We start from the raw sequence: 27449 nt of genomic DNA, 5'->3' as shown, positions 1-27449 counted from the left end.
CTCGGATATTGTAAATAAACACACTTGCATCGTAAACATTTTCCCCCGAGTTTCGAGTACCTAAATCTAATGATTCAGAAAGGAAGAAGTGATGAAAACAAAGCCAAGTACATCGTGTGCAGACGATAAAAATATGAAACCCCGATGACCCGAAGCCATTGGATTTCGCGGGGCCCCAGCTATTCTCGGGCAACAATGCGCCGCCCAATTTATTTGTTCAGCACCGGACGCTTTATTTGCCGGCTCAGCTCTTTGGGATCCTCTCCTCTCGCCACGCATCCCGCCTACATCCGACCGGTCGACCAGCCAGCCAATCACAAGGGCTCTTCCGGAGCCTTCGCCGAGACGCGTGATTTTTTACTCTCGGAATAAAAGGCCCGCTTCGAAAATTCACGGTCCAGCACGCGAGGGCCGCGAGAATGGCTTCTTCTCACGTTGGACTCGCTCGTGAGAGTATCGGGCTCGTGAAAGTGTAATGGTGCATGATACCGACTCGTTCGATAGAACATTTATTTTTGTTTAGTTTTTCGGTCAAAAAATTTGATAGTACTAGTGCTGGGTGCATTTAGTGATCGATTTTGTCGTTTATACAAAGAAAAATCATTTTGTGCCGCAATGGGAACCAAAGGGTGTAACATGACACAACTGAACTTTGGCATTGAAAGAATACTTTCCGGTAATTTTTCCAGAGACAAAAGCATAGGTGAGTTTCTCCTCTTCAGAAATATACGGTTAAAATGGCAGGAAAAAAGAAATAACGGTAATTTACAGAAAAAACAAGTGCTCGCGAGCTTCCAGTTTGCTCTAGGACGTGCTCGTTGCCTGCTCATCACGGAGCGTACGAGTTTCTGCAAAGTCACTCGAGTCTAGCGTACTCCTATCAGCCACACGTGTATACGATCACGCGTTCGCGTATCACGTCGATTGCAAGTAATTTTGGGAACGTCGTTGGAGGTAACATTAACGTCATCAGGCCTTCACCAGTTCGGCCTCTGCCTAAAGGTACTTACATTGAATTTCAACTCCAATAGTCAACCCAAGTAATTGGTGCCTTAGTAGATTTTTCACGGATTTTTTCACAACCGAAATTTTTGAATCCCGCATTGTTTATATACAGACTTTGACACGAGCACTTGGAAAAATAATTACTTGGCGTTGATAACTTTTTCTAAAAATGTATCAAATTTTTAATTATTACTGCTTATAACGATATACTAATGAAACCTTTTTTTGATAAAAATAATGTATGATATTCTAAAGTGAAATAAATTTAGAAGAAAAACGGTGTCAAATTATTTTTAGTTTATTTAGTTTATTGAATTCTTCATGATAAACTTCATAATCTTAAAAAGAATTACGTTTTTTTTGCAAGAAAATTAATTTTTCATTACGAAATTGTAACAACCTAGTAATGAAAATAAATTTTAGCAAAATAGTGCTTTAAATTTTTTCAAAAATCCGTAGTCTGTTTCAAGTACGTAAAAAGAACTTTTTTTTTATTCTAACAAATACTACTATAATCATTCATTTGAAAAACTAGTACACAGTAGATAAAATAAATGCATAAGTAAGAATATATTTTTAATATAAAATATTACGGGCCATTAAAAAAAATCATGAATTTCCAAATAATTCTTAGTGCTTTTAGTATAACAACGTAACCAGTATTTCCAGTAAAATTAACCAGGACATAAAATGTTAACGGGCACCAACTACCTTCAGTGGAATTACAGTGTTAGATAAAAATACTTGTATTTTTCAAAAAGTGGATGATAATCCAAATACATTGAAATGCCACTAAAAAGTACCATCAAGTAGGTACATGTAAGTCCGCTCTGCTTGGTTGCCTAAGGATTCTCGGGGTACAAGCAAGTGGGACAAAATGTTTATGCCTGAGTGTTGCTATACTCTCGCGTTTCCTGCCTCCGTTTTCTCAAACGACACTTAAAAGTGCCATCGTGAATTTACGTCTCTTCTGTAAACACAGACAACTGACGTATGTTTACTCAATACTTTTTTTCTATCCTTTCAGCTACACAAAAATGTACGATTTACGTTTAATGTCAATTACGACGTTTTTTTACTGGTTAACGTATTATCTGTGTGAGAATAGTACTTAAAAATTACGACTAATCGATTAAATTTTTTTTATGTAGTTTAAATTTGTTGAGTCATCTAAAATACATCTTTGAAAAATAGCCTTAATCTGTGTAACGTTGCTAAAGAGTTAAAAAAAAAAATCAATTTATTACTTTTTATTTTATCCATCATTACGTTGTTGATTTATAATTGAACACTTTCGGTTTTACCTGTTAGCGATTTAATATGTTTTTAAAAACTAATATTACTAATTATTCTACAAATAAGTAAAATAAAGAATCTTAATGGATAATTACTATAATATTTATAACTTTGTAAATTATACGTTAAAGAAATAATAAGCATTTATTTTTTTTTTTAATTATGAATTCCAAAGAATAAGAATAATAAAGAAATATTGAACGTACTATTAGTAAATGAAGGGAATTTAAAAAATTAAACATTTTACGTTCAGAATGTATCTATGTACATAGTATGACTTAAAAAATTAAAATTTTGTAGACTTGCGTGTTAATATTCATAAAAATTAATCAAATTTCAGTTGTGGACTGTTTTTTTTTCGTTGAATATTAAAAAAAAAATTCTTACACATGAAAAAAACTAAAGTAATGGAAGTTTTATGATAAAAATTACAAAAATAATGGGTTATTTCATTCTTTCAATTTAACTTCAAAGATATAATAACTGATTACCAGAGGATAACTTAATGTTTGATAATTATTCTCAATGGCAAATATGTAACTCATGCACTAGTTTCATATTAATTATAACAATAAGTAAAAATTTATTAAAAAACAACAAAAACATATTTTTTAAAACCCCACGAAACAAAAACCACATTTTATGGGTAACAAAAGCCCCGTTGAAACAGAGACGGAAATAATAGCCGAGTCGCACTAAGCGTCTTTGGCACACGTGCTCCATACTCTGCTTGAATGTATACCTTACCACGCGCTTGTAAATCACACACAAGTGCTGGCCCATCTTGGGAGGGCACTTGCATACACTTTCGATCCTGTAAAAGGGCTATCATATTCTTCGCTTGCTCGTAAAGGTCCTTACCTTCCCCGTTTACATTATCACAACCTTCCAGCGGGCCTTTCCTCCCCGTACTTGCGTAGTCACACACATTTGGCTCTCCAAATGGCTAATCTTTCTTTAAACATACGCTCAGCTAATTGTTTTTTTGAAGCTCGTTTTATGATCCCATTCGCGGAATCTCGAGCTTTGATCTCTCACTCTCTTTTTTCATCCTCTTGGGCTCCCATCTAGTGTATATTATGTGTTTCTCCGAAAGAAGAAACCAAACTTCTATAACTGATATAAAATCCGACGTACGTATAAATCTACATAGCCGCAATCACTACTTACGTTAGAGGGCTCACAACAAAATTTTATTTGCCAGAAAAAAAGTATTGAAAAAATTTCTATGAGTTAATTTTAGTAGTGTTTACCACACATTCAAATTTCAAAGGGATATACGGTGAAGTTTTTGAGAAACTGGATCACCAAGTTGGTTGCTTACATAGATGTGATCATGGCTTTTATAGTTGCAAGATATCACTGAAAAAATTTTCGTTAATCAAAATAAACGTTTATTTGAATACAAACAATAAAATATTGATTCAATTTAAATAATAGTAATTCAAATTAATTTAAATCAAATAAGTAATTTTTTTATAACATGCTATTTAATAGATTTTATCAATTATTTATCTAACTCGAATAAACATTTTTTTTGTGTTCAAATAAACGTTTCTTTGGATTCGCAAATTTTTTTTCTCGGGGTACACGTTCTTACTAATATACTTTGACAACTGGACTTAAAATTGCTTGAAAAACTACAGTACAATAAAAAATAACATTCAAAATATTATTTTACAATTTCAGGAGGCCTAGTACAGGGTCCCCAATAATTCAATGTAATCTTAATTTTATTACATTTTAATGAACAATTTAGGTCAACTATTTGATTGATTTACTTGTAAATTAACAATTAAATTCTGTTCTGAGTTAACATAAGTTCAAATTGATAATTAAATTCCTTTTTTAGTTAAAATAAGTATTAATAAATAATTCAATTTCACTGTTAATTAGCATGGGATTCAAAGAAGATTTAAACTTTTTTTCAATTTAAAAGTAATATAAAGATTTATTTAACCTGGCAGAAGACATAGTATTTTACAAATTTCACGAAAAAAAGGGCAAAAATTAAGTGTCATTTATAATATATTTTACAAGATACTTAATTTTAATTGTAATAGTTCAATTGAAAAATTTATTATTTTAGTGATATGTTTTTAAATATATCGACAGAAGTTAAAGGTTTAAAAATAACTTATACAATGCACCAAAAAAAAAATTACTTACCTATTTAAAGCTAAAATCTCATTTTTTATAGTTTTTCGCTATGATTTCCTTATTTTGTAGATTATTATAAGACATGGCGTAAAAATTATTTGATAATAATCATCCAAAGAAGTAACTTTTGATTGAAATTTACTTTTTTTTTTAAATAAACTCTGTAGACTAAAATTCAAATGTCTTATTTATAGCAAAACATACAACTTAATAACATATTGTTTTGATATTTTGTTACAGAAACCACGATATCATCCAATGGCTCAACTGACAGGCATGTTGACAGTAATAATTGCAGGCGGAGATCCTGGTCAAGGGCTGTGTTCAGCTCGTTACAGCGCAAGGGGTTGGAGAGACGTTTTTCAATACAAAAATACATTACAAAACCAGACAGACGTCAACTGGCTGCGACACTCGGACTTACAGATGCACAAGTAAGGTTTTTTTTATGTGCTTTTTTTTCTTTGTTTTGGAAAAATTCTTTCAGAAGTATATCTGTGTAGAGTACAATTTCTACTATTATTACTTAAATTTTGGAGTTAAAAAAAATTTTAAAGGAAATTTTTAATTTCTTATTTTTCTCATCTTCTCATCATTTTTCTCATTAATTGCATTGATAACTTCTATTATTGTACTGCTGTAACAAATTCTCTAAAAAATTATGTTGACGTTTCTCACAACCTAAATAAATAACCTATTGATTTAATACTTTTTAATGTATCATAAATAATTAGTGTAAATTATTGTTGTTAGTCAAAAAAATTAATATGACCTTGAGGCAGCAACCTCATTGTATGTTTTTTATCACAGCTGAAGAGGTATGTAACTTTTACGAAGAACAAAGCTGCAACATTGTGAAATGAAAAGAATTTTTCTACTGTGACCAGAGAAGTCTTTTTCTTGAAATAACATCTGGTATCGTTAGATTCTTTTATCGTTATAATTATAAAAATAAAACTCTTCGGCCAGTAAATTCTTGTAATGGCAAATTATGACGAACTTATCAGCTATCTTACGTAATTTTCCATAAAATAAGTAAAAATACTAGAAAAAGCTTATTAAATCTATTAGCTTTATCGAATAGATTACTGTAAAATACTGGATATGAGCTTTTTTTTCACTTAAAAAACTGACTGTGATAAGTGTAATCTTTCGCATGATGTTATAAGGCACGTAAACCCTATATGGGGAGTGATAACACTCGTACCCTCTATCAAATATTAATAGGAGCAGTCTTTCTTGGTTTCTGATTACGTAAAAAAAAAACGCTTCAATATTTTTCTGTAATTTACCTTTTATACTTACTAAAAAAGAATTGTTATTATAATCGTTATAACTGATTAGAATTTACATGATCATAGTGTTGCAATTAGAGTTATCATAATATCCCGAAACACTCACAAAGTAAATTTTTTTTAGTTACGATACAGAGGAACGAACGTTCACTGTTACTAAAAAAACCAGCATGTTTTTATAAATATTGTAACATTTTTTGTAGTTTTGTTACTTTTTAAAAATACAATTGAAATAAACCTTATTAATTCTAAAATACTAAATTTTCCAAATATTTGTTTTGTTGAGAAATATCTGTTAAAAATAAGTAATTTCACTTAAGACATTTTTTGCCCAAACAATCTAAAATAAATAAACTTTGATGTTAATTCGCACTAAAGTAAAAACTGTCTTTAAAAATGTATATAATTTTTCTATAAATAAACTTTTAAGTTGAAGAGATTATTTTTCCAAAATCCAAACACGTTGGCACAAAATAATTTTCCTACATAAAATAAAGACTCTCTGAGGAAGAACACTGCTGGAAGAGAAACAAGTGTATTTCCCGTGTTTTAGTAGCAATCGATGAATCTTATTATTTATTGATGTAACAGATCAAGTAAACATACGTAAAAAAAAAAAAATCACGCATACTTTTTGTTTACAGGTCAAGGTATGGTTTCAAAATCGTCGAATGAAGTGGCGACACGCAAAAGAAGTTGAGAAGTCCAGTGACGTTCAAATAGATTCCATACACAACGATAATCTGAAGCCATATCAGCTATGCAATGCTTCACGAAGTGGTGACGAAACGAAAAATACAGATGATGAGGATATTGACGTGGGATCTAATGAATAGGATTCTCTGTAGAAATACAAAATTATGATTTTCAACTTTTACTGGACAGTCGTCTTATGTTTTTGTCATCTACAAAAATGAGGCTCATACCATATTTTCTAGTCAATTCAACATTGGAATAATAATACTACTTTTCACTCAATTCATTGTACCATACGGGCTTAGCATGCTTTAATAGCAGATAGTGCTGTTTTTTATACATGAATTTAGGATAGGCCTATAAATTATCTTTTCACGTTTTAATTGATATCCTTAAGGTATAATTGTCAATAAATAATATTTTTCGGGATACTAGTCAGTTTTAAATTTTCTGAGCTTTTTTATGATTTTTTGTTACTGTCGTCTCCCGTTGAATGAACTTTTTTTCGAAAATAAATTTTAAAAACGCAGTTTTCAATGAGCTAAATCATCATACAAAACGATGAAAAAATTTATGCTGATTCCTGATAATCGAATTGATCATACTTATAAATTTTACCTGATTTATTGTAAGTTTGTAAAAGGTATGAGCCTACTTAATTATTAAGATAAACCAGAGATTACTGCGAAAACTAGTAATTTATTAATCTTTGAAATAAATTTTTTACTATGTAATATTTTTAAAAAATTGTATATTATGATGCACTAGCATTCAATACCAAAATTATATTTTAAAAATACCAAAGAAATATATATTAATTTTTTGTTTCACTTAAAATAAGCTCGATGTCTTTGGATTCAGTCATAAGGTTTTATATATTTTGTTCAGAACCACAAGTACTTATCCCAAATTTCTCCAAGATTTTATAATGTATATCAACGAAAATTTTTAAGTTCTTATTTATAATTTACCGTGAATCTTAAAACCATAATGTCTTATGATTAAAAACTTATAATTTTGTAAAAACATAGTGTAATTATGTGACAAATCAATGAGTTTTTTTATCAAATTAATACTTTAAATATATTACAGATGTCACGTCATGTCATTTTTTAATAATAATAGTAAAATACAAAGCGTCCTGTTTTCTTGTTTCAGTATTACAGGCTGACGCACAAGAAGTATCGATTCGTTTCACACTGCAACACACACGAACGCTTCCTGTACTATCATTATCCGTACATCTAGCCTATCAATCAATTATTAGTCTCTTTCAATGTAAGTATTTTCGTTTTCATAGTAAAGTCAATCTAAATAATTAAATGCAAATGACGAGTTGTTTCAAAGTGAGAAGAATTCAATGTAGGATGGGAATACGGTTATTTATTTTTATTCCTCGTAAACGCAAGAAAAATTATTGAAACAAACATAACAAAAAACGTTTGTCCTTACAATATTTTAGAAAAAGAATACAGAAACTGGAATATATGCAGAGATACAGATAAGCTTGTTAGCCTTGGCAGTCAAAAGTATGTAAATGCTTTTACAAAGTCTTAACATCAAGAAGTAATCGAGTTGAAAAATTAGCCATTGAAGCCAAAATTAATCTCTTTTTGTTTTTTATTTTAGCAATGGACACAAAAAGACTTTTATATCTCACTATATGCAACGTTCTCCATAGATTTCTATGTCATTTATAAAATTATCCAAGCTTATTGAATACTATTTTATCATTTAGTAAGATTTTCATGGTTCGTAATGAAATGAGCGAGAAAAATGTAATAAATATAATTATTAATATAATACACTTATATATTGAACCCAACTAAATACAAATTATAAATTTTCAGCGATTAGTCAACCTCTCGTGTGAATGATAAATGCGTATCCAATTCTTACTGCTGATTTAGTAACAAATAAACCTACTTGTAACAAAATTATTCTGTGGCATATTTAAAACAGTAACACCCCTGTGTTGCTTATTTTAGGAAAAAAATTTTGTTTTTAATAAGGCCCTATTCAGTTGAAAAATTAATTCGGATTTTCAAATCGACAATAATGGTATTTTTTTCAGCTGCGAAACAAATGTTTTCGAGGTTAATCGAATATTGGATATTTATAACTTGTGTGATGCGAGAAATAAAAGTAATATTATTGATGGATGCTATCAATTTGTCAGAAGGAAATTGAAATCCTTACAAGTACGTCACTTTCTATCACAGTGACACACTCTAAATAGATAGTTATCCGTAAATAATCATTTTATCCATTATTATTAATACCACTAAGTTATTGGCATATTGCCCTGATGGTTTCAAGGTTCAGTAGAGAAAAGTAGCCACAGTCACAGGACCTATACAAGTAAAATTGATTGAATATTGTTTGGTTATATTATTTATTACATGATTTATTTTTAAATTTCTTTTTCTTGTGTAATATAGTTAAAAATGAAATTCTTTCACATTATTGCTGTACTTCTTTGTCTCTATATAACTTTAACAAGTTCTATTTACGAAAACTTCTTAGAAGTTAAAAGTGGTGGTATAACTAAGATGATTAGCTATTGTTCTTCAGCCATTGTAATGAAACTATTTAAACTTGAGCAAAATTTAAGAGTAATATCTGATGATCGTACTGTTGTTAGTGACAGTGATTTCCTTAAGAATTTAAATTTGAATTTCACACTTTTACTTTCTACAAACACTTGTGATCCAAATATTATACTGAGTTGTGTTGTTATAAGTAACGATATTTCTTTTCTGTATACTGTATTCAGAAAATCATGTTACAATCAATTCTCCCGATACTTAGTTATTACTGAATTGAAAATTATTGCTTTCAAAGATTTCATAAGTTATTTGTGGAATAATAGCTTTACCTTCGTAACGCTTTTGATAACTGATCAACAGTTAATCCGAATTCATCAACAAATAAGCGGTTGTGCATACTGCGATCATCGGGAACCTAAATGGCACGTAGCTGGATATTACAATAACTCATCAAATAGAAAGTTTTCTGGCTCAATCACATCTTTTGAAAATATGCTTTGCCCCGCTAAAATTTGCGAATTAAGATTCATCAGAGTGGATTATGGAGCCACAAAAGAAGAATTATATGATTTAAGTGATAATGGAACTGAAATAGCAGCAGATAGCTATGGTGGCTGTGTTTTAGAAGCTTTTGCTGAATACTACAATTTGTCAATAACTAAGAAAGATTACGTGAGCAATTACAATTGGAGTAACACAGTACGAGAAATACTTAATGGTCACATTGACATTGGTTTCGGCCCAACGCTTCCTTATTCCCATATTGTTTGGAATTTGGAAAAAAGCACTTCGTATACGTGAGTTTTTAAGTCACGAAATTTAGCTTATTCTAAAGATCTTTTTTAATCGATGTTGAAAAGGCTGCACAAGTTAAATGACTATAGATTGATGTCCTTAAACAATTTTTGTTAACTTTATTGTTCAAAACTTTTATCTTTGATTTCATCTTCAATATCTTGTCATACGCACAACACGTAGTATGTAAGAGTCATGAATCAATTTATTAAAAGACTTTGGAATTTTTATCGAGATCTTATGGAGTAGAATCTCTCAGCGTCAATACAGAATATATTTTTCTAAGGATTATACATTTTTCAGATTTGAAGAATTTTTATTCATCGATATGATACCAAATATTATCCCATCTGTTTCGCTAATTACGATGCCTCTAAGTGAAGAAGTTTGGTTCTGTTTCATAACTATAGCATTATTTTATGGATGTTTTGTACTTCTACTCAAAAAATTGAGAACTCAAGAAACGAGAGAAAAAATAGATATTTTGCATCTTGTGGCTATGTATTTCAGTCAGAACATACGTTTGCCAAAGAAATCGGGACTACGCATTGTAGTTTTCATGTGGTTAATTTATGCTTTTTTAATGAATGCCATTTACAATTGCAATTTCTTTAGCATTATCATTAATGCTAAGCCTATTCACATGCTGGAAACTTTTCGCGATTTACGGAATTCGAAACGAAGAATAGGTGGTACTGATATTGCAAAAGAATGGTTATATGATAGGAGAGATCCAACTATGATGGACTTATATAATCGGTAAATATTTTCTTTTACTTCAGTTGGCTGAAAGAACCAGCTTATAACTTATTATGTTAACATTGCTATAGGTATGAAATAATAAGCCCTGACAATGCATCTTACGCTTTGAAAGAACTTGGGATGGTAGTGTCTCTGACTGATTATGCACTTATAAAAACAGGCATGACAGAATATTACGTGTTGAAAGAAAAAATTATTTCTTATCCTCTACTGTACTATATGCCACAAGGTCATCCTTTCTCAAAATATATAACTCGATTCATGGAACGGATAAAAACTGGAAATGTGCCATTTTTACAATGTCCAGAAAAGAAGATGAGAAAAATTATCAACGAGTTCCAAGCAATTACTATTGTTCACCTGCAAGTACTCTTTAAGATACTTATCTTTGGTCATTTTCTTAGTACCATCATTTTTTTGACGGAATATTTTTCGTAATTTTAAATTTACTTGATAATGTAAAATAATTGTCATTTTGTCTTTATATTTTCGATTTTACGTTGAAAGAGTACTATAATATTTGAAATTACTATGTAGATTGGTATTTATTTAAAGTACAACAAAATTATAATTATTTTTGTGTCGAGAATAAGCTAAATTAGATTTTGTTTGTGGTAAACCATATTAATACTCAGAGCCAGAAAACTATATTTATTTTCCTGATTAATAAAACTACAAAATTACCACTAAAAAAGTTTTAAAAAAAAGACTTTCAGAACCAAAACTTCCTTCCCAGAAACTAAGCTGGTTAGTTTTAAAATATGAAATAAATCTTTTTTTTACGTAAACTCAACTGATTCTTCATTGTCATTACATTAGTATGATGTAAAGAATTATTAAGAAATAAAATAAACTATAGTATAGTTTACTAGTTTGTTTGAAGGTGAAAAAAAAATAAATATGCGTGAGATTTTGTTTCTTGCTAAACTGTATAGAATACTTACACGTTATTGAAACCATAATCACATACATCATCTTAAATAAAAAGGTGTTTAAATAATAGCAGTCATAAATTTTTAATAGTGGATCCTCATAAGTAATACAAATTTTATTTTATGAATGCAACACTTCAAGTATTAAATGTTCTTCGAACTGCAATCATTTCTCTAAAACTGCTCGTAAACTGACGAAGTAAGACATCGTTTTTGATAGAAACTAAAAATGTACATATTCATCATTGTAAAATTAATAAATAATTTATTATAATTTGTGAAATATGTTTGTTACTTCAGCATAGGACTCTACAGAATAAGACTTAATGAGTCCCGCTATGGACAACACAAATGGTTTTTGACTGCGAAACGCTAGCATGATAGCAATTCGAGCTGCAGCCGGTGATTTTTGTTGCGAAGCTACGTAAAGAGAAGATCTAGCCAATGATTCACACTGTAATGAATTTAATAATTATTTTGATTATAAATTTAAATCAGACGTAATAAAAGTAATAATCTTACGTTTTCCCGTAAATCGCTCGCTGGTTGAGCGCTGACATAGAGTCTAAAACAACCAGCTGTTACCATGAGAACAAATCGTAATAAAATCTCTATGGGTGGATGCTAAAACGAATGCAAAATTTATTAATATGCAGGGATGAGTTTGCAAGCATCCCGAGACCCAGATGAGTTAAAATCTTAGTTGCACCTCACCATGTGTTTGAGTTATAGATAAAAGTATTATACCAAAAATAAATACATTACACTTTGTTATAACTTACTTGAATTAACTGGAAAGCACCACATATGATCGCTCCAGTCATTAATACATTTGACTTTAAAATAATAAATCGTATTCCTTCCATCACATTACTCGTGAATCTACAACGATTGAAATATATAAATATACGTAGTAACAAGATACTACTTAAAATAATATTTTTGTATACGCAACATCAGTTAAATTGTGACCCCAGTAGATGCAAAACAATTTTAATGTTAAGCTTGATTTTAAAATACAGTAAAAATGATTGTAAAAGAGGTATATGAGACAAGAACAACTTTTTATTGAATTTTATAAAAAATATCTCTGATTATGTGTGATAAGTAAATAAATCTTGACATTTAGTTTTAATTAGTGTGTTGTATAATAACACACAACTGTTATTGTAGTTATTAAGAGTAGGGATACCAATAACTGATTTTTTTTTAATGCTAGAAATTGAATTTATATCTTAAAAAAATTTTCATGTTGCTCAAAATGCCAACTAATAGTAATTTTCATTTAAGCATGCATGTTATTCATAACTGTACAAAAAACTTGATAATAATTTTATAAAAAATATTTAAACATTTTAATGAACAGTAATAGGTATTTGAAGTGCAATAGTTTTTATTAAATTTGATGATTAAGCTCGAGCATTTTAAGAGCTTCAAAACTCTTAAAACATAAACGTCTATGCTTACAATAAAACTTTTTAATCAGGAAAGTATTGTATCATCTCTCGATTAACTAGAAATGTACGAATACATAAGTAATATGTGAGTAGTGTGCACAGTGTATTTTTTGTTTCATAGGGGTAAAAGGGGGTCACAATTCCACATTTGTTTAGCGTACACCAATTTCACTTCAATTTACATCACTAGCTCCTGGTAGTTTCGTGCACAACACTTTAATTTTTCGGTGCTTAAAGCTCGATTCACTTGAATTTCCAATAACTCAACTCGAGCAGCACTATACCAAAGCATCATTGCTACGATTAAATCCATGGATATACCAATACCAACTTGAAATATGGCTACAACTTGTTGAGTGTACAAAAAAACTTGTACTTTTCGAGAGTCAGTGGAAAAAGGATACCATACGTCACCAGGAAGTAGTTGCAGTGATACCAAAGGTATGAAAGTAAATATTATTGCTGTGAGAATAAAGGATAAACCGACAAGTATGTGGAAACATTTGTAGCGGTTCACATATTTTTGCATCACTGCTTCTTCTTGTTTATCTGCTTTTTCAATGAATTGATCAATTTCATGAAGAATTATCTAGAATTAACACAACATTATTCATGCAGCTGGTTAATTATTAATACTTATTATTTTAACTATAAAATAATATAGTAACAGCTAGGAAAATACAATGCATTGTTAAACATTTCATTCTTAACTCTCTTACTTTAGTTTAAAAAATGTTTTAAAATAGAATGTAATACTAAATTTAAGTGAAAAATCTTACCTGGAATTTTTTTTCCATAACTTTACTTGCTAACATATTAAGAAATATTTCACATAGGGCCGTCATCTCTGATAACGATCTTGTAATTTTGATGGAGTCTTCATAAAAATAGTAAACTGCTAGATTTAATGGTATCAACAATGCTATGACATTGGTAAAAGCAATCCACCACTTGAAGGTATGAATTAAAACTTCATTTTTAGTAGCATTTATTTTTAAGGGCCAAATAGCAATGAGTTTACCGAAATATCGTAAGAAATAATATACATTTTTTGGATTGATATAATTCTTCATTTCAATTACTATGGACCAACACAATAATATTTCCAGTAACAATAATTACTTGTTTAATAATAAGAAAAAAAATTGTTGAACAAAGTAGATCAGTGGAAAATATAATTAATGGTTATTTATTCAACAACAATCTTACTATGCTCTAAAGCAGCAGCGCATGAATTGCTGCCTTTCTTCCAGAACATACTAGATGAAAGTGACGAGTGACAGTCTAATAGGTGTAATTACTTTCAGCTGGAAGGCTTTTCCCCTTTCTATGTGGCCGATAAACTGAACTTCAACTGGATTGCTCTTTCTCGTGAACAGTGATCTCTATCGCTGATAAAGTGTACAAATACTACACTCTCAGAATATGTTAAGAAGAAATCCTTCAAATTTGTATACTATATAGACACTGTTTGGAAGCAAATATACATAAAGACTGTTGACGTGACTATTGGGTCGGTAAATGATATACTTATAAAGGTTTAGGCCATTAACGCTCGTTCAGTCTTAAATTATTTACGTGATTGTAATCAACCTAAAGTATATCTTGATATTAACGCATATTAAAAATAATAGACATCTTGCTTCATGGTATGCATATTTAAACTAGCTTTACATAAATTATTTCTACAGAAAAATTTGTTCAAGGGTAGAAAAATTAAAATTCCATTATCATTAGAAGCATGCAATTACGACTGACGTAGTACGTGTCTGTTGATTTTTCTTCTGTAAATTTTTTACTTCGTGAATTTTTGTATCGTCAAAGTTTTATGTTAAAGGAATCCAGACAGATACCCACACAAGCATTGGTAACAGAAATATTTTTGTAAGCGTTCTTATCTTTTCTTGTTGTATGAATAATGCGTAGGTGCAACAGCCCCTCACTTTTGAAAAATATTTTATTTACACAATAAAACCTTTTGTTAATTATAGTATTAAAAAGTTATTATTTTTACGTATGTATTCAAAAATAGTTTATCAAGCAAATTAGGGTTAGAAAACGTAATATTTGTGAATGGTAAAAAAGGTTTTTATATTATTACGTATTTAAGAAGTGGAAAAGAACATGCGTAAACTATTTAAATTCAAGGTAAAAAATATCATTTAATAAATCATTAATTTTCATGCCAGAATTTACATTAATCATTAGTAAAAATGTACTATTCTGATTAAGTTCCATACGGTGTAATTATGTTTATGACTGATGACTTTAAAAACTGGAAAGAAGCATCCCTTGCCTTTATGAATATTTTTTTCTATTTTTAGGATGATGCAACTCTTGGAACAAACATTTTAAGCATATGCATCAAGGGCAAATAAAAAACTGTATATATTTAACGCAAGCTTCTAGTTCAAAGATGTAATTACTTATTTTTTTTTTTTACTTTTTCATCTTGTCATTTAATAATCATTTTGATGGTGAATTAATTAATAACGTTCAAAATCTATTATGAAATTTTTTTGTATAACTATACTTCTACGATTCTTATGAGCCTAATCCAAATACCGTTTTGCGTTACAGCTTACTATGGTCACAAAAATTTGTATTGAATTAGTATATTCTTGTAAGCACAAATTGAATCCAAAACTGGTAATCAAGTACATACTAAACTTATAGAAGAACGAGACAAAACAAAATTTACCAGCCTTGTTGGTAATCCTCAGCAACGAAATCTAGTGGCCAGATAACAACTAATTCTTATTGAGAGTCTCATCAGGCGATATTCTATCTTTATTTTATATTACGATTTTCAGATACAAAGCATTAACGGACATAGTACATGTTTTTTGGTAGGGTAATATAATATGGTAAAAATAATATGGTACAACAGTTAATCACAAGTGCCTTTTAAAGAGTACTGTTACGTGGGAAAACCGATAGGTAAGGAGGTGCTTCGCGAGAACGATCAAAACCTTGGAACCTTAAAGACCTTTATTCAAGATACTTAATTATAAGGCAAAGACGCGTGTGTGTGTTCCCGATTAATTGCCCGATCTCTCCGAGTGTTCTCTTCGCTCTCCCTGTCTGCCCGAGTACTCCCTTCGTTCTCCCGGTCTGTGCGAGTCTTTCCTTTGTTCTCCCGATTTTGAAGCTTGCCGGGCCTTATATTACCTCGTTCCGCTCCCATCGGTACCCTCTTGATAAGGTAGCTTCGTGGTCACCAGGGGGAGTTAGTATGATATGCCTAGCATATCGTACGTAACAGTACTAAGGCACTGATAAAAAGTATTTTTATGACCTGAAAATTTTGTTAACGAAAGAATAATATTTATTAATTTTTTGTACAATATTTTTTGGAGTAAATTTTTTTGTAGGGGTCACAAAAAACAACTAGCATTAACAATTGTAAAGTAAGAAGTAATATACTTAAAGATATAGGTGGTTACCTTTTTTTAACGATTTAATTTCTTCTACTTTTGGAAGTATCTACATAGTTGACTTTCACGATCATTTTATTCAAATGAAAAACAGTAAGTGGTATAAAAAATGTCTCACTCCTACAATACCATGGCTACTGACAAGTTAATATAATATTCATTGAAAAACGTTGCACTCTTTACAAGTTGATCAATAAATAATTAAACACAGCAATAGGTAGATTGTTTTCTAAAAAGGACCGTACGTCACAATTTTCCCCTCATAATCACAATCATTTATTTATATGCCAAAAATTGTATGTATTAACGCAGATGTTCATTAGATATTGAAACTATTTCTACATTCCAAAAAAAACACAAAAGTGACTTATTATAGTAAAAAATCATATTGGCTTTGTATTAAATACAGCTTGTTTTCACCCCACTTGATAATTAGTTAATTCAGTGTTACGACAAATCAATCCAATCTGTTCCATTTTTTAATGGTTTTCTAAAGTACATAACTGTAATAATTCGTTTTATGAACTCGTTTATAAAATATTATACTGTCAAAAAATTAAAGAAAATAAAATTAAAACTTTTAACTGTCATCAAAAATTTATTGTATCGGAATTTACTAATTTTATTTTTCAACATATAGCAATCAAGTGTTAAGTAAAGAAAGCATGGTGGCAAAGAATTTAATAATTCATACATTTACGCTTGAAAAATAGTTTCGTTCTTAATTAATAAATAATTGCTTTTCAAAGGTTTACATGTCGTATGAGAGCTGTTACGCATATTTGGTCTTGAATATATATTAACGATAACACCATTATTTTTAATCAAAAAAAAAGTTGTGGAACAAAAAAATATTTATTTAATTTTTCAGTGTTATTATGATTATTAGAAATTGTTAGAAATCAAATGAATGAAAAAAAAAAACCTTAAACGTAACTCATAAACAATTGATGACACGTTTAAGAATATAGATTAATTTGTTAAGATAATTAGCTGTATGCCGTTGTAAAACCATAAATAAATGAAATATAATAATTTTATAGGAAGATGTTTTCATAATGAAGGCATTACATAACTTTTAAAAATAATTTAATAGATAGCAGTTAATTGAGATGGTTGATTCTTAGCTATGATGCATCCTCATAACATTATGATAATTATCCATCACAACAGAGGAGTAAGTAGTCAAATTACATTGTGTCATTGTTGAAAAGCCTGAGATGAATAAAATTCTCATGTTTATTTATAAGGATAATAAAATGAAGGAGGTATAATTAAATCAGTAATCCATTTTTTTTTCACTCACTTTATTTTCATTAATAATCCGATAGGTGACACGCTGCCATAACATAATTTTTGGTAAAATCACATTCAGTTAATTTTTTCTTATTAATGGTTTGGTCATTATAAACTTCTTTAAAAAATCTCGACAAAAACACAAATAACATTTCAGAGCTTCAGTTACTAGACAAAAACGAAAGGAAAATGACATTAATAATTGTACTAATAACATCAGCCTTACAGAGGTTATTAATTTATTAATCGGAAGTTACAGCTTTTTTTAGCCCAAAGTCAGGCCATACGATACAAAAACTGAGCCAAGTTCATTAAAGTAATAGTTTTTCAAATTGTATAGCCAAAAAATACATTTACAAAAGAAAGCCAAATGATATTGAAAAGTGCAATGCAGAAGCAGATAAATATATCTTTTGCACAGATATAGAAATACTCAAAAAAAGTTTGGATAATGTATCCACATTTTTGGCTTGGATTAATATAGCTGTTACTTAAACTCTTTTTAAGAGTATCTACTGAAGAGCCAGGCAAAGTTTCAAATAAAAATAAACTATTAAAAATTCAGAGAATGAAGGGCAAAAAAGGAGGTTCTCGTCGCTCTTGTGGCTCCCTTGTTATCTCGTCTTCGTCTTCCTCACCAAGAGGAGGTGCACTTTCGATTTCATCCTCGATTACAGATACATTTCGTTTTCTTAGCTCCATTCCTTGAGAAGGCTCCCCTTGACGATCATGCAGGGGTCGAATTCTTCTTTTATTCTTGCTTACAATTTTTCTCGATATTTTTGGTTTTAATATTTGGTACAACTTTTCGAAAAAAAGTATAATTAAACCCAAGACGCATCCGACAAATATGATTACAAAAAGTGGTATAACCTCTCTTAAACCAAAAGATGTAAATATATTGTTTTTTTCAATATTTTCCTTGAAATAATGCATATCGCTCAACCTAGCTAGTGCTCCACTTTCAATACTTTTTCTTATGCTGAAAAAAAACTTTATTTTAATTTCTGGTCACCGATAATTTTCATTCAAATACACTTACAAGTGATTGAAAAATCCATAGACAGGATGGCCCTTCCTGACAGCGATACCCAATTGTTGCAGTCTATCTTGCGGAAATGCTATGTGTTTGCATGGTTTTTCAATTATTGTGGGATATTGCAACATAGTATCTCCATAGTAAGCAACCCTTTCATTGCATACCTAAGTTGAAAAATATTTGAATAAATCATCGTAGTAAAGTTTTAATCAGTAAAACTAAAAAAAAAAAAAAAAAAAAAAAAAAAAAAAAAAAAAAAAAACACAAATAATAGTGAAGGCATCAGTGATTAAAGCATTATATATAACAACTCATACATGATTACAATGATAGAGACCAATTCAATTAAATATTAGTATCCTAATGGTTTCTTTACAAAATATTTTACTGCAGAAATTACATCATTATGGTGACCACTGATTTAGCACGTAGTCTTTTTCAGGTTATTTCAAGGGTTTTCCAATTAATATGCGATATAAAAATGTACAATCAAAAGTTCTTATTTTTGTTTTTATATATAAAAGTTAAATTTATTGGTGTATAAAAGAAATGATCTCTGTATAATTTTATATATACCTGTAACTGAAAAATTTTGTGTCATCAAATTCTGCTCATAAAATTTGGTTTTACTTATACATGTATGTATATATTATATTAAATGATACTTCATTATACATAATTTAATATTATTTACACTCCAAAAAATAGGAAAAAGTTTTAGAGAAGGTATTGTTAACAAATGTGAAAATATTTTATAACGCTAACTCGTAACTTTACCATTATAAACTATAACAATCTTGTTCATGGATTGTCAGTAATTTTACTCATCTGTTTTATAAATGAATATTTCTCTAGATTACATGTTTTCTACTAGAGAACTTTTTCAGCTTGTAAAGCTTACTGCATCCTTCAGACCCTTTAAAATAACGTGATCACTTACTGATCCATATTAACTTTGATAAACACAAAAATAACTCAGGCGTTGCTTTCTAAAGCGCCTATGAGCTCGGTATTCAAGCTAGTGACATGCAGTTACAAAAAATTGAGTTTTTAATTTTATTTTACTAAATTACTTTTATCATCAAAAACTATTTAGTTGATAGAAAAAGAATATATTCGTTTAATAACATGACCATAAATCACATGTGCACGTGACGTGCAGACAGCAGAGATGTATCTCCAGGAACCCCTGCTAATTCTTTATGACCATACATGAAGAAAATTGTTTTGGAATTCTCAGCTTTACTTTTTTATTCCGCTTAACGCTATGGTGGGGAGGTGCGGGCACTAGGAATCCCAAATAGTGCACATCATTTTGGTATTAAAACCATCAATGTGTATTCCAGCGAGGTTAACTTCAACTGTTTAGAATTTTTACAATTAAAAAAAAACAACAAAAAAAAAGTTAAAACAAATTGTCTGGTTGATGAGCCGGCTGTCACAATTGTCGAAATAATAAATAATGGTTGCAATAAGCTACATTACTGTCGTCAACATAACCGTGTCTGGAATAAACATCTATAATTTGATTACGATATTAAAGTGGACTGTCAATGTATCAAACCCCCCTTTTGCAGTTTATCATTCATACACTAATTTATGTAATTTGGAAAAATGATCATTATTTTTTTTAACAATAACTATTTGAAAATATTTTTTTTTAATGGCATTAATTACCTAACGGCTTTTTCGTATCTATTACCAAGTTCATCTAGATGAAAAATTTATGATATTTGTATTATGGCTGTTAAACATAAAACCACAGTAAAACTTCGCAAAGTATTATAAAAAATATTCAACAAAAATCTCGTTTCACTGAAACGTGGGTTCTACACTGCGTAGAATCATAAAAATTTCTGGTAACACACTTTTTTTAAGATATCGTGGTTAAAAATAAGGATTTCTTGCATTCACAGTACTAGAAATTCGATTCTTACGAAAATATTGTGAAAAACATATGTATAGTCAAGCACATTTTACCAAATAGATTTGCACATGCGATAACTATCACTGATTGTTACCTGTTCTGTTATTTCCTCGAGTGTTTGTAACTTGTCAGTATTTTTTAAATGTAAGCTTATGTTCTGAAGCATATCATTACTCAAACCCTGAAAGAATAAAATAACATCATTACTCTTTATTTCCATCCTTCGACTGGCAGTTAAAGAAGTTTAAAATTACCGGAAACAGTTTAGTCAGTGTTTTGTTTTTCCTAATAATCAGTTTGTACGTTCCATCCTTGATGAAGCCATGAATATCTTTGAGAGGTATTGTTGGTGAAAAAACTGTAGAAAAACTAGTAAAACATCCCGAGTATGCCGAGACAAAAATAAAGGATGATAATAACAGTGATAGTTGTGCCAATTTGAACGATGTGCAGCTTAGATGTAAATCTGTAAATTTTGTGAAAATAAAAGATACAATCAACATATGAATCGGTGGATTTTTTAAAATCAAAATTTATCATGAAATGATATTTCATCATGTATTAAGAAAAAAATCTGTAGAACATAGTGCTTAAATAAAATACTTTAGAAAAGATGTGTACAGAACTTGTTTCAAAACAGCGTTTGGCACTTTTGATACTTTTTTTTTAATTACGATCGTGTCAAAAAAATAAAATTTCGAATTCGTTTTAGTAAAGCAAATAGAACCTTCATACAGATAAAAACTTTTGTTATTAACTACTCCAATTAAACACAATTTAAATGAGTAATTAAAACATACTTTTTTTGTTTAGTTTGGATACTGAGTACTCATATACGTCAGTTATCACAAGTGTGTCGTTTTTCGTTTTGTACTAAATACCTAATACTCTTTATACATTATGGTTTTTCTAAGGCATGATTATAAAAAAAATTTTATTTCAAATTCGTTCTAGTGAACCCTAATAAAATTTTCATACAGTTGAAAGTTTTTATTTTTTCACACCACTCGCAGAACACAATGTAAACAAACAATGAAAACATTCTATTTTTGTTTGGTTTGGTTTCTAAGTACTGATAAATGTTGGTTATCACAAGTGAATCATTTTTTTATTTTTACTACATACTGTGTACTTTTTGTACGTTATCGTTTTATGGAATATTTATGAAACAAAAGATAATCCTATAAACCAATTACCCGGATGTTCCTGATGAACCAGAATCCGCCATACATGCATGTAACTGTCTACTAGCGATACTCTATAGTTATTTGAGCAATTATGCAAAATTGCGATCACAGTAAAAAATGTTGGTGTGACAGTGGCCAGGAAAATCAAGTAGGCCCAAATTGAACTATTGAAAACCTGTTATAAAAAATTGTAATAATTAAGTTACAAATAGAATGAAATAACAGATAACAACGATAATTAAACAAATTGTTACATCAAAATAGGCATTCCATGGAATATCCGCATCGGGATATTTAATCATCAATACGTGTCTTCGCTCGAGAGTTGTAACCGTTATATCAAAATTTTGAAAAGCTTTCTTAGATAATTCTAAACTACAAATGATATCAGAGGTCTTCCGTGAATCATTATGCTTCGCTAAAGTTATATTCATATATGATGCTGCCTCTTTAATAAGCTCAGCATGTCCAAATACAGTACGTTCCTTTTGCGTAGGCTACAAAGGATATACAATAAATTTTTTGTTTGGATACAAAAGTATTTTGGACAAATAATAATTATTAATACGACACACTCATTACCTCAAAATCGACTGTTACTGTCACACCTGTTAAATTTTTTCGTCTCTGATACAAGTTTTGATTGGTATTGACTACCAAACCAGTTTCTTCTTTCCACTCGAGGAATTCTGGTGTATGCAATATATTCATTGGTTCTGTAGCGTACTATTCCCTTATCATTTGATTTCCACCGCACTTGACCAGCACCTGACTGGCATAGTTTAGTTCCAAAAAATTATCTTTTGGATTGTGACAGACATTCCGCATTTCCTGAGAGAATAGCAGCAGCCACATATGAAAAGACATGTCATTCTCTTTCGCAAAGTCAACAAACTTTTCCAAGTCATAGTCAGTGCTTAAAAGAACAGCAAATAAAGTTTGCAAATCGGCTTTTATTATTGGAATTTTTACTCGCAACTCTGAAACTTCTACGGCAACCGAAGAATGTAACGAGCGAGAAAGTTCCCTCACCATTTCCATGACAAAGTGCTCATCTGATAAAGTACAAGCAAGATTTTAATTTAAAAAAAATAAATAAATAAAAATTTAATTTTTATAGGCTCACGCTATTTACTACTTACGCTTAAAACCATTGTAAATTATTCCTGTACTTCTGAAGTTATAGAACTTTTCCAAGTCAGTTATTAGTTTAACGTGATTTCTTTCACTGCTTGTGGAATATTCTTCCGAAATTAATGGAAAAACGAATGAAATCAAAATTAAACAAATAGTCTTCATTTTTCTGGACTGAAAAAAAAAATCAGAAACTATAAAGAGTTTATAGCACAACCACAAAAAAAGTTATAATAAATTCTTCATAAAAAGCAGTGAAAACTAAAAGAGTTCTTACGGATAAATTTATTGGAATTAGCCTATTTTATAATTATAATGCGTTCACAAAAGATATGGATTTTGTCCATGGTCTGAAACAAAAAGATATAAAAAGCATAGATAAAACAAAATTATCGTTTTTGTACATGATAGTGCATGTCACTAGTGCAAGGATAGACTTCTCATGATGGTTCTGGTTGAAAGTGCACCAAAAGCGAACTCTATTATATTCCTACCAAGGGTACAGTGAAAGTTTCAAGGTAAAAATATCACACCACAAGTGAAAAATAATTTTATTTTAAGAAACATGTATCAAGTTATGTAACATTTGTTATAATTGAAAAATCTTATTTGGGAGTACTAAACAAATGGATCTGATTATAAATAATTTTGCTAAGTAAATGAAAAAACATTTATGCTAGCGATAAGAAATTAATTAAATGTTATGATATAAAATTCATGAAACGTATTTTGCATTTAACTATTTTTTCTCTACGCCCACCAGAAGTTTCTATTTTCTGTGCCTTTACACTATAACTTAACTATGTTTATGTTTAGAAAACAGAAACTTGTAGGCTAGTTATCTGTTACTTCAACTTTTTAATCAGTATCTTTGATTTATACATGATGATGGACAATGAAAAAAAATTTAAGAATTTCGAGTTTAAGATTTGTTTTTATTATTAAATTAATCTTATTATGAATGGTTAAAATAGTAATTTAAAAAAAAATTCTTTGTCAAAACACATAAGATTTTCACATCAATTAGAAAATGGTCAATAATACATTTTTAAGTTTATACGATATTTTAGTGATAGATTTCATCAAAAAAATAAATCCCTGTAAATATTTTTGAATAATAGCACAATTGTTTTAATTATAGTTTAAAATAGTGTCTGTTAATTTTCGATTAACGCCTTTCAGTAAGGCAAAATTATGTTGCAAAATTTAGTAGTTTTTGTGTGGGATAAGTGCTGTTGTCTCTGGGGCTATTTTGCGGCCCGAGGAATCTGCAAAGCAGGGCCTGAGGGACATAAGGTAACCACAGAGCGATGGCACTTACGTGGTGAATCCTATTTTTTCTACCAAGGGCTCACCCAACCCTCAAAAACGCTTGAAGTCAGAAATGAACGACTTTTTTTAACGTTAAAAATTAAATATAATTATATCAAGTCATACGTTCTCTATTTTATAATTGCATATTGATTCAATTAATTCAGTCCTGATACTGCAGAAATATTTTTCGTTCTGATATAAAACTTCAGAACTTATTACAACGTATAAATGATAACTACTGCTATGAAATAAGCACAAAACTATTAGCTTAACTTTAATTAAGCACTATTATAATTTTTGAAATTATTTTTCAAATATCACTATTGACACATGTTATCATTGGTGCAAAAACTATGCATAGAAAATTGTAATATAAAAACTCATCTTAATTGTATTCTTTGATTTTTGGTGTCAATAATTTATATTTAATAACATCAGCGAGGAAATAAAAGTGATATCTGATTTAGAAGTTAAAAAAGTACTTTTAAACTTTTGGGTTAAAAAAATAAGCTATCTCAATTATAATTCAAAAATAATTATATTTTTTATGTCCTTTAAACAAGAGCTTCAATAATGATATGTTACATAATTTGTTTAATCCTTTTTGTTTCTCCATCAGATTTTAACAGTTAACTATCTTGATAAAACTAATGTTTAATGAACAATGTAAGCCACCTCTTTCTACAAAAATAATTTAGGTAGAAACTTGTTATCACTGTTTGTCCATATAATTCCATAGTAATAAAAAAAAGCAAAATAAATTTAAATTTTTCATTCATTTTATACATTAAAGATTCCAAATTTACTAGTTATAGTAATAGGGCAAAGATGCAAGCACGATGTGAATAAAATTGTGTTTTTACTCAATAGTAAACAATCTCTTAGGATTTAGTTTACTGTCACCACCGATCGTTAAGAGTTGATATTTTTGCTATTAAAAGATATAACATTTCGCTAGAACTTGATGCCAGCCTCTGTAGACACGTGATGATTATTTATCATTAAGTTTCCATAAACCATCACTTATAATCCAAAATTTATTGTTTTGTTTTGAGTTTTTTTTTACTTAAAAATACCGGCATAAGCATACTGCGTATATACTCAACTCAACTCTTGGACAGAATTAGTAATGAAGATGAGGTACAAATTTTTAAACTCTAATTGCGTACAAAACCACTTCCCGTATGGTATTTTAGACTTAATTTAAAAAAAAAAATGCATTTTAGCACTTACTTGATAGCCTGTAACTCTTGGTAAGTTAAAAACGGTTGAAAGTTCCCTTGACTTAGCCGTACTCAACTGAATGAAACGATTGTAGATGGAAGATGGAAGTTAAAGTGCGTCGAATCAAAAAATATGCACTTTACCAACAATCACTGGTAAAACAAGCACTGAGTCCCTTTGTAAGTCAGGCGATGTATTGTCGTACTCGATTAAACTGATCAATTGGGGCTGACAAGTTGTTTAGCTGAAGTACCGTAGTCGACTGAACCCACGTCATGTTGCGCTACCCTTTCAAGCCCCACGAATCTATTTCCTATACCAAAATTTCGTTGTCATCGAGGGGGAGGAAATCGAATTCTATGACGACGCACCCATGAACAGCTGAATGTTGTTTATTCTTTTAGTCAATTTTTTTTATAAATTTCAAATTAAAAACAATATCAAGTCTAATATGAAATACTGTTTAAAAGAAACTAAAAATAATATATGATTTCACAATAATATATTATGCAAACTTTGTCTCATCAATGTAGCTCACAGTAAAATTACTCTGTGCAAATTGCATCTTGTCTACTTATTTTACGCACTCATTTAAATTTCAACTATTACCTTGTTATCTCTTAAAATGATAATTTTCTAAAAAATAATATCATATTTTGAACAAATAACTCTCTTTCAGAGTTTTTTTCAGACTTTCCGAAAAAAAATTATAGTATCCTTTAAGAAAAGGATTTCTCTCTTCAATAAATGCCTGACTAGATACATTGGTAATGACTATAAATATGTATTAGATAGCTACATTTTTTTGCAAGTGATTCTAGCTTTATATTCAATTTCATACCAGCAAGCCATCATACAAGAAACATGTATTTTCCGCCTTCTTACTGCAAAATAGCACCTTCGCCGCTTGATTTTGGGTTTTCAGGCGGAAAAATGGTATACGAACCTCGTTCGAAAAGGCTTCTTTACGAACCTTGTTTATGCCGTCGCCTTCGGCTTGTGCTATAAACCTTTTGGTTCGTAAATCGAAGCCTTTGCAAACTCGTACATAATACACTACTTGTAAAAATAAATTGGTTACTAAGTATAAATTTTTGGATGGGATATTGGTGTTAAAACAATTGTTTTGATATCGATTTCTATAAATAATGAGTATTAGCTTATAGACTTAATGATGACCGCCACGTTATTGTTCACATGAACATGTGTCGACTCGAATCTGTAGTTTCAGTTCTAGACTATATTTACTTAAATCTTCCATTTTTAAAGATATACTAACTTAAACTCAGCAAATTCAATAAAATTTTGATCAGTGCCTCAATACTTCGACAGAGCTCAAGGAGCAACTAACGTGGTTAGCAGTGATTCTACGTTTCTACGTGCCTGTGCATGCATTGCGTGTAACGTCATCTTTATTTAAATTTCCCCAATAAGTAGATGATAATGTTGGACTTCTGCGCGTGTGTTGATGACAAAATATGATTAAGACTGTTTGACGACACCTGGAATCAAATTACGGAGTTTTTAATTTTTCTGTGGCATAAAATCTTAAAGTATTCGACGCAAACAATAATTTTATGTATTTCATACGGTCCAAAAAAATATCCAATTGGTGTATTCACATTTAGACTTTACAGAGATCGAGGATGTCGCAGCAATTTCTACTGATTTTTTCATTACAGTAAACCAGTTCTACATGCTCGCGAATTTGAAGATTGTGTCTCCCTAAAAAAAAACTAACAGCCCCTTACGCTAAAAAATATCATGTAACTTTTCAAAGCATTTGGTTATGAACTGAGAAGGTGGTAGGTTGAAATGTCACTAGCTGTATTATGTATTAAAAAAAAAGTTTAATTTTCGTATGGTGCGTTTTAATCTGAATTTTTTAACTAATAATGACTGTTTAATGTGTCTCGTAGAGTTTAGGGTAGAAAAATGACTGTA

General features: G+C 29.8%; 3 protein-coding genes across 3 annotated transcripts; 2 read left to right on the top strand and 1 right to left on the bottom strand.

Moving 5' to 3' along the window:
- Positions 1-615: 615 nt before the first annotated feature.
- On the top strand, positions 616-6592 carry LOC111643588 (Homeodomain protein 2.0). Its single transcript, XM_089598757.1, has 4 exons — positions 616-703; positions 772-1002; positions 4702-4895; positions 6401-6592. Exons 1-4 carry the CDS (start codon positions 616-618, stop codon positions 6590-6592), a joined length of 705 nt encoding a protein of 234 aa, XP_089454883.1.
- A 2901-nt stretch (positions 6593-9493) lies between these two features.
- Positions 9494-10559, top strand: LOC149375565 (uncharacterized). Its single transcript, XM_089598756.1, has 2 exons — positions 9494-9798; positions 10100-10559. Exons 1-2 carry the CDS (start codon positions 9494-9496, stop codon positions 10557-10559), a joined length of 765 nt encoding a protein of 254 aa, XP_089454882.1.
- Positions 10560-11656: 1097 nt separating this feature from the next.
- LOC106639984 (uncharacterized) lies at positions 11657-14020 on the bottom strand. Its single transcript, XM_089598755.1, has 6 exons — positions 13727-14020; positions 13130-13536; positions 12273-12372; positions 12013-12114; positions 11786-11944; positions 11657-11713 (listed from the first exon to the last, which is right to left on the bottom strand). Exons 1-6 carry the CDS (start codon positions 14018-14020, stop codon positions 11657-11659), a joined length of 1119 nt encoding a protein of 372 aa, XP_089454881.1.
- Between the last annotated feature and the right edge of the window lie 13429 nt (positions 14021-27449).

The sequence above is a fragment of the Copidosoma floridanum genome, unplaced genomic scaffold, assembly GCF_036245765.1.
Source record: "Copidosoma floridanum isolate Cflo_tuat_1 unplaced genomic scaffold, Cflo_Japanese_pri ptg000006l, whole genome shotgun sequence".
NCBI lineage: Eukaryota > Metazoa > Arthropoda > Insecta > Hymenoptera > Encyrtidae > Copidosoma > Copidosoma floridanum.
Note: the sequence above shows the minus strand (reverse complement) of the source record. Positions and strands in the feature narration are given on the sequence as shown.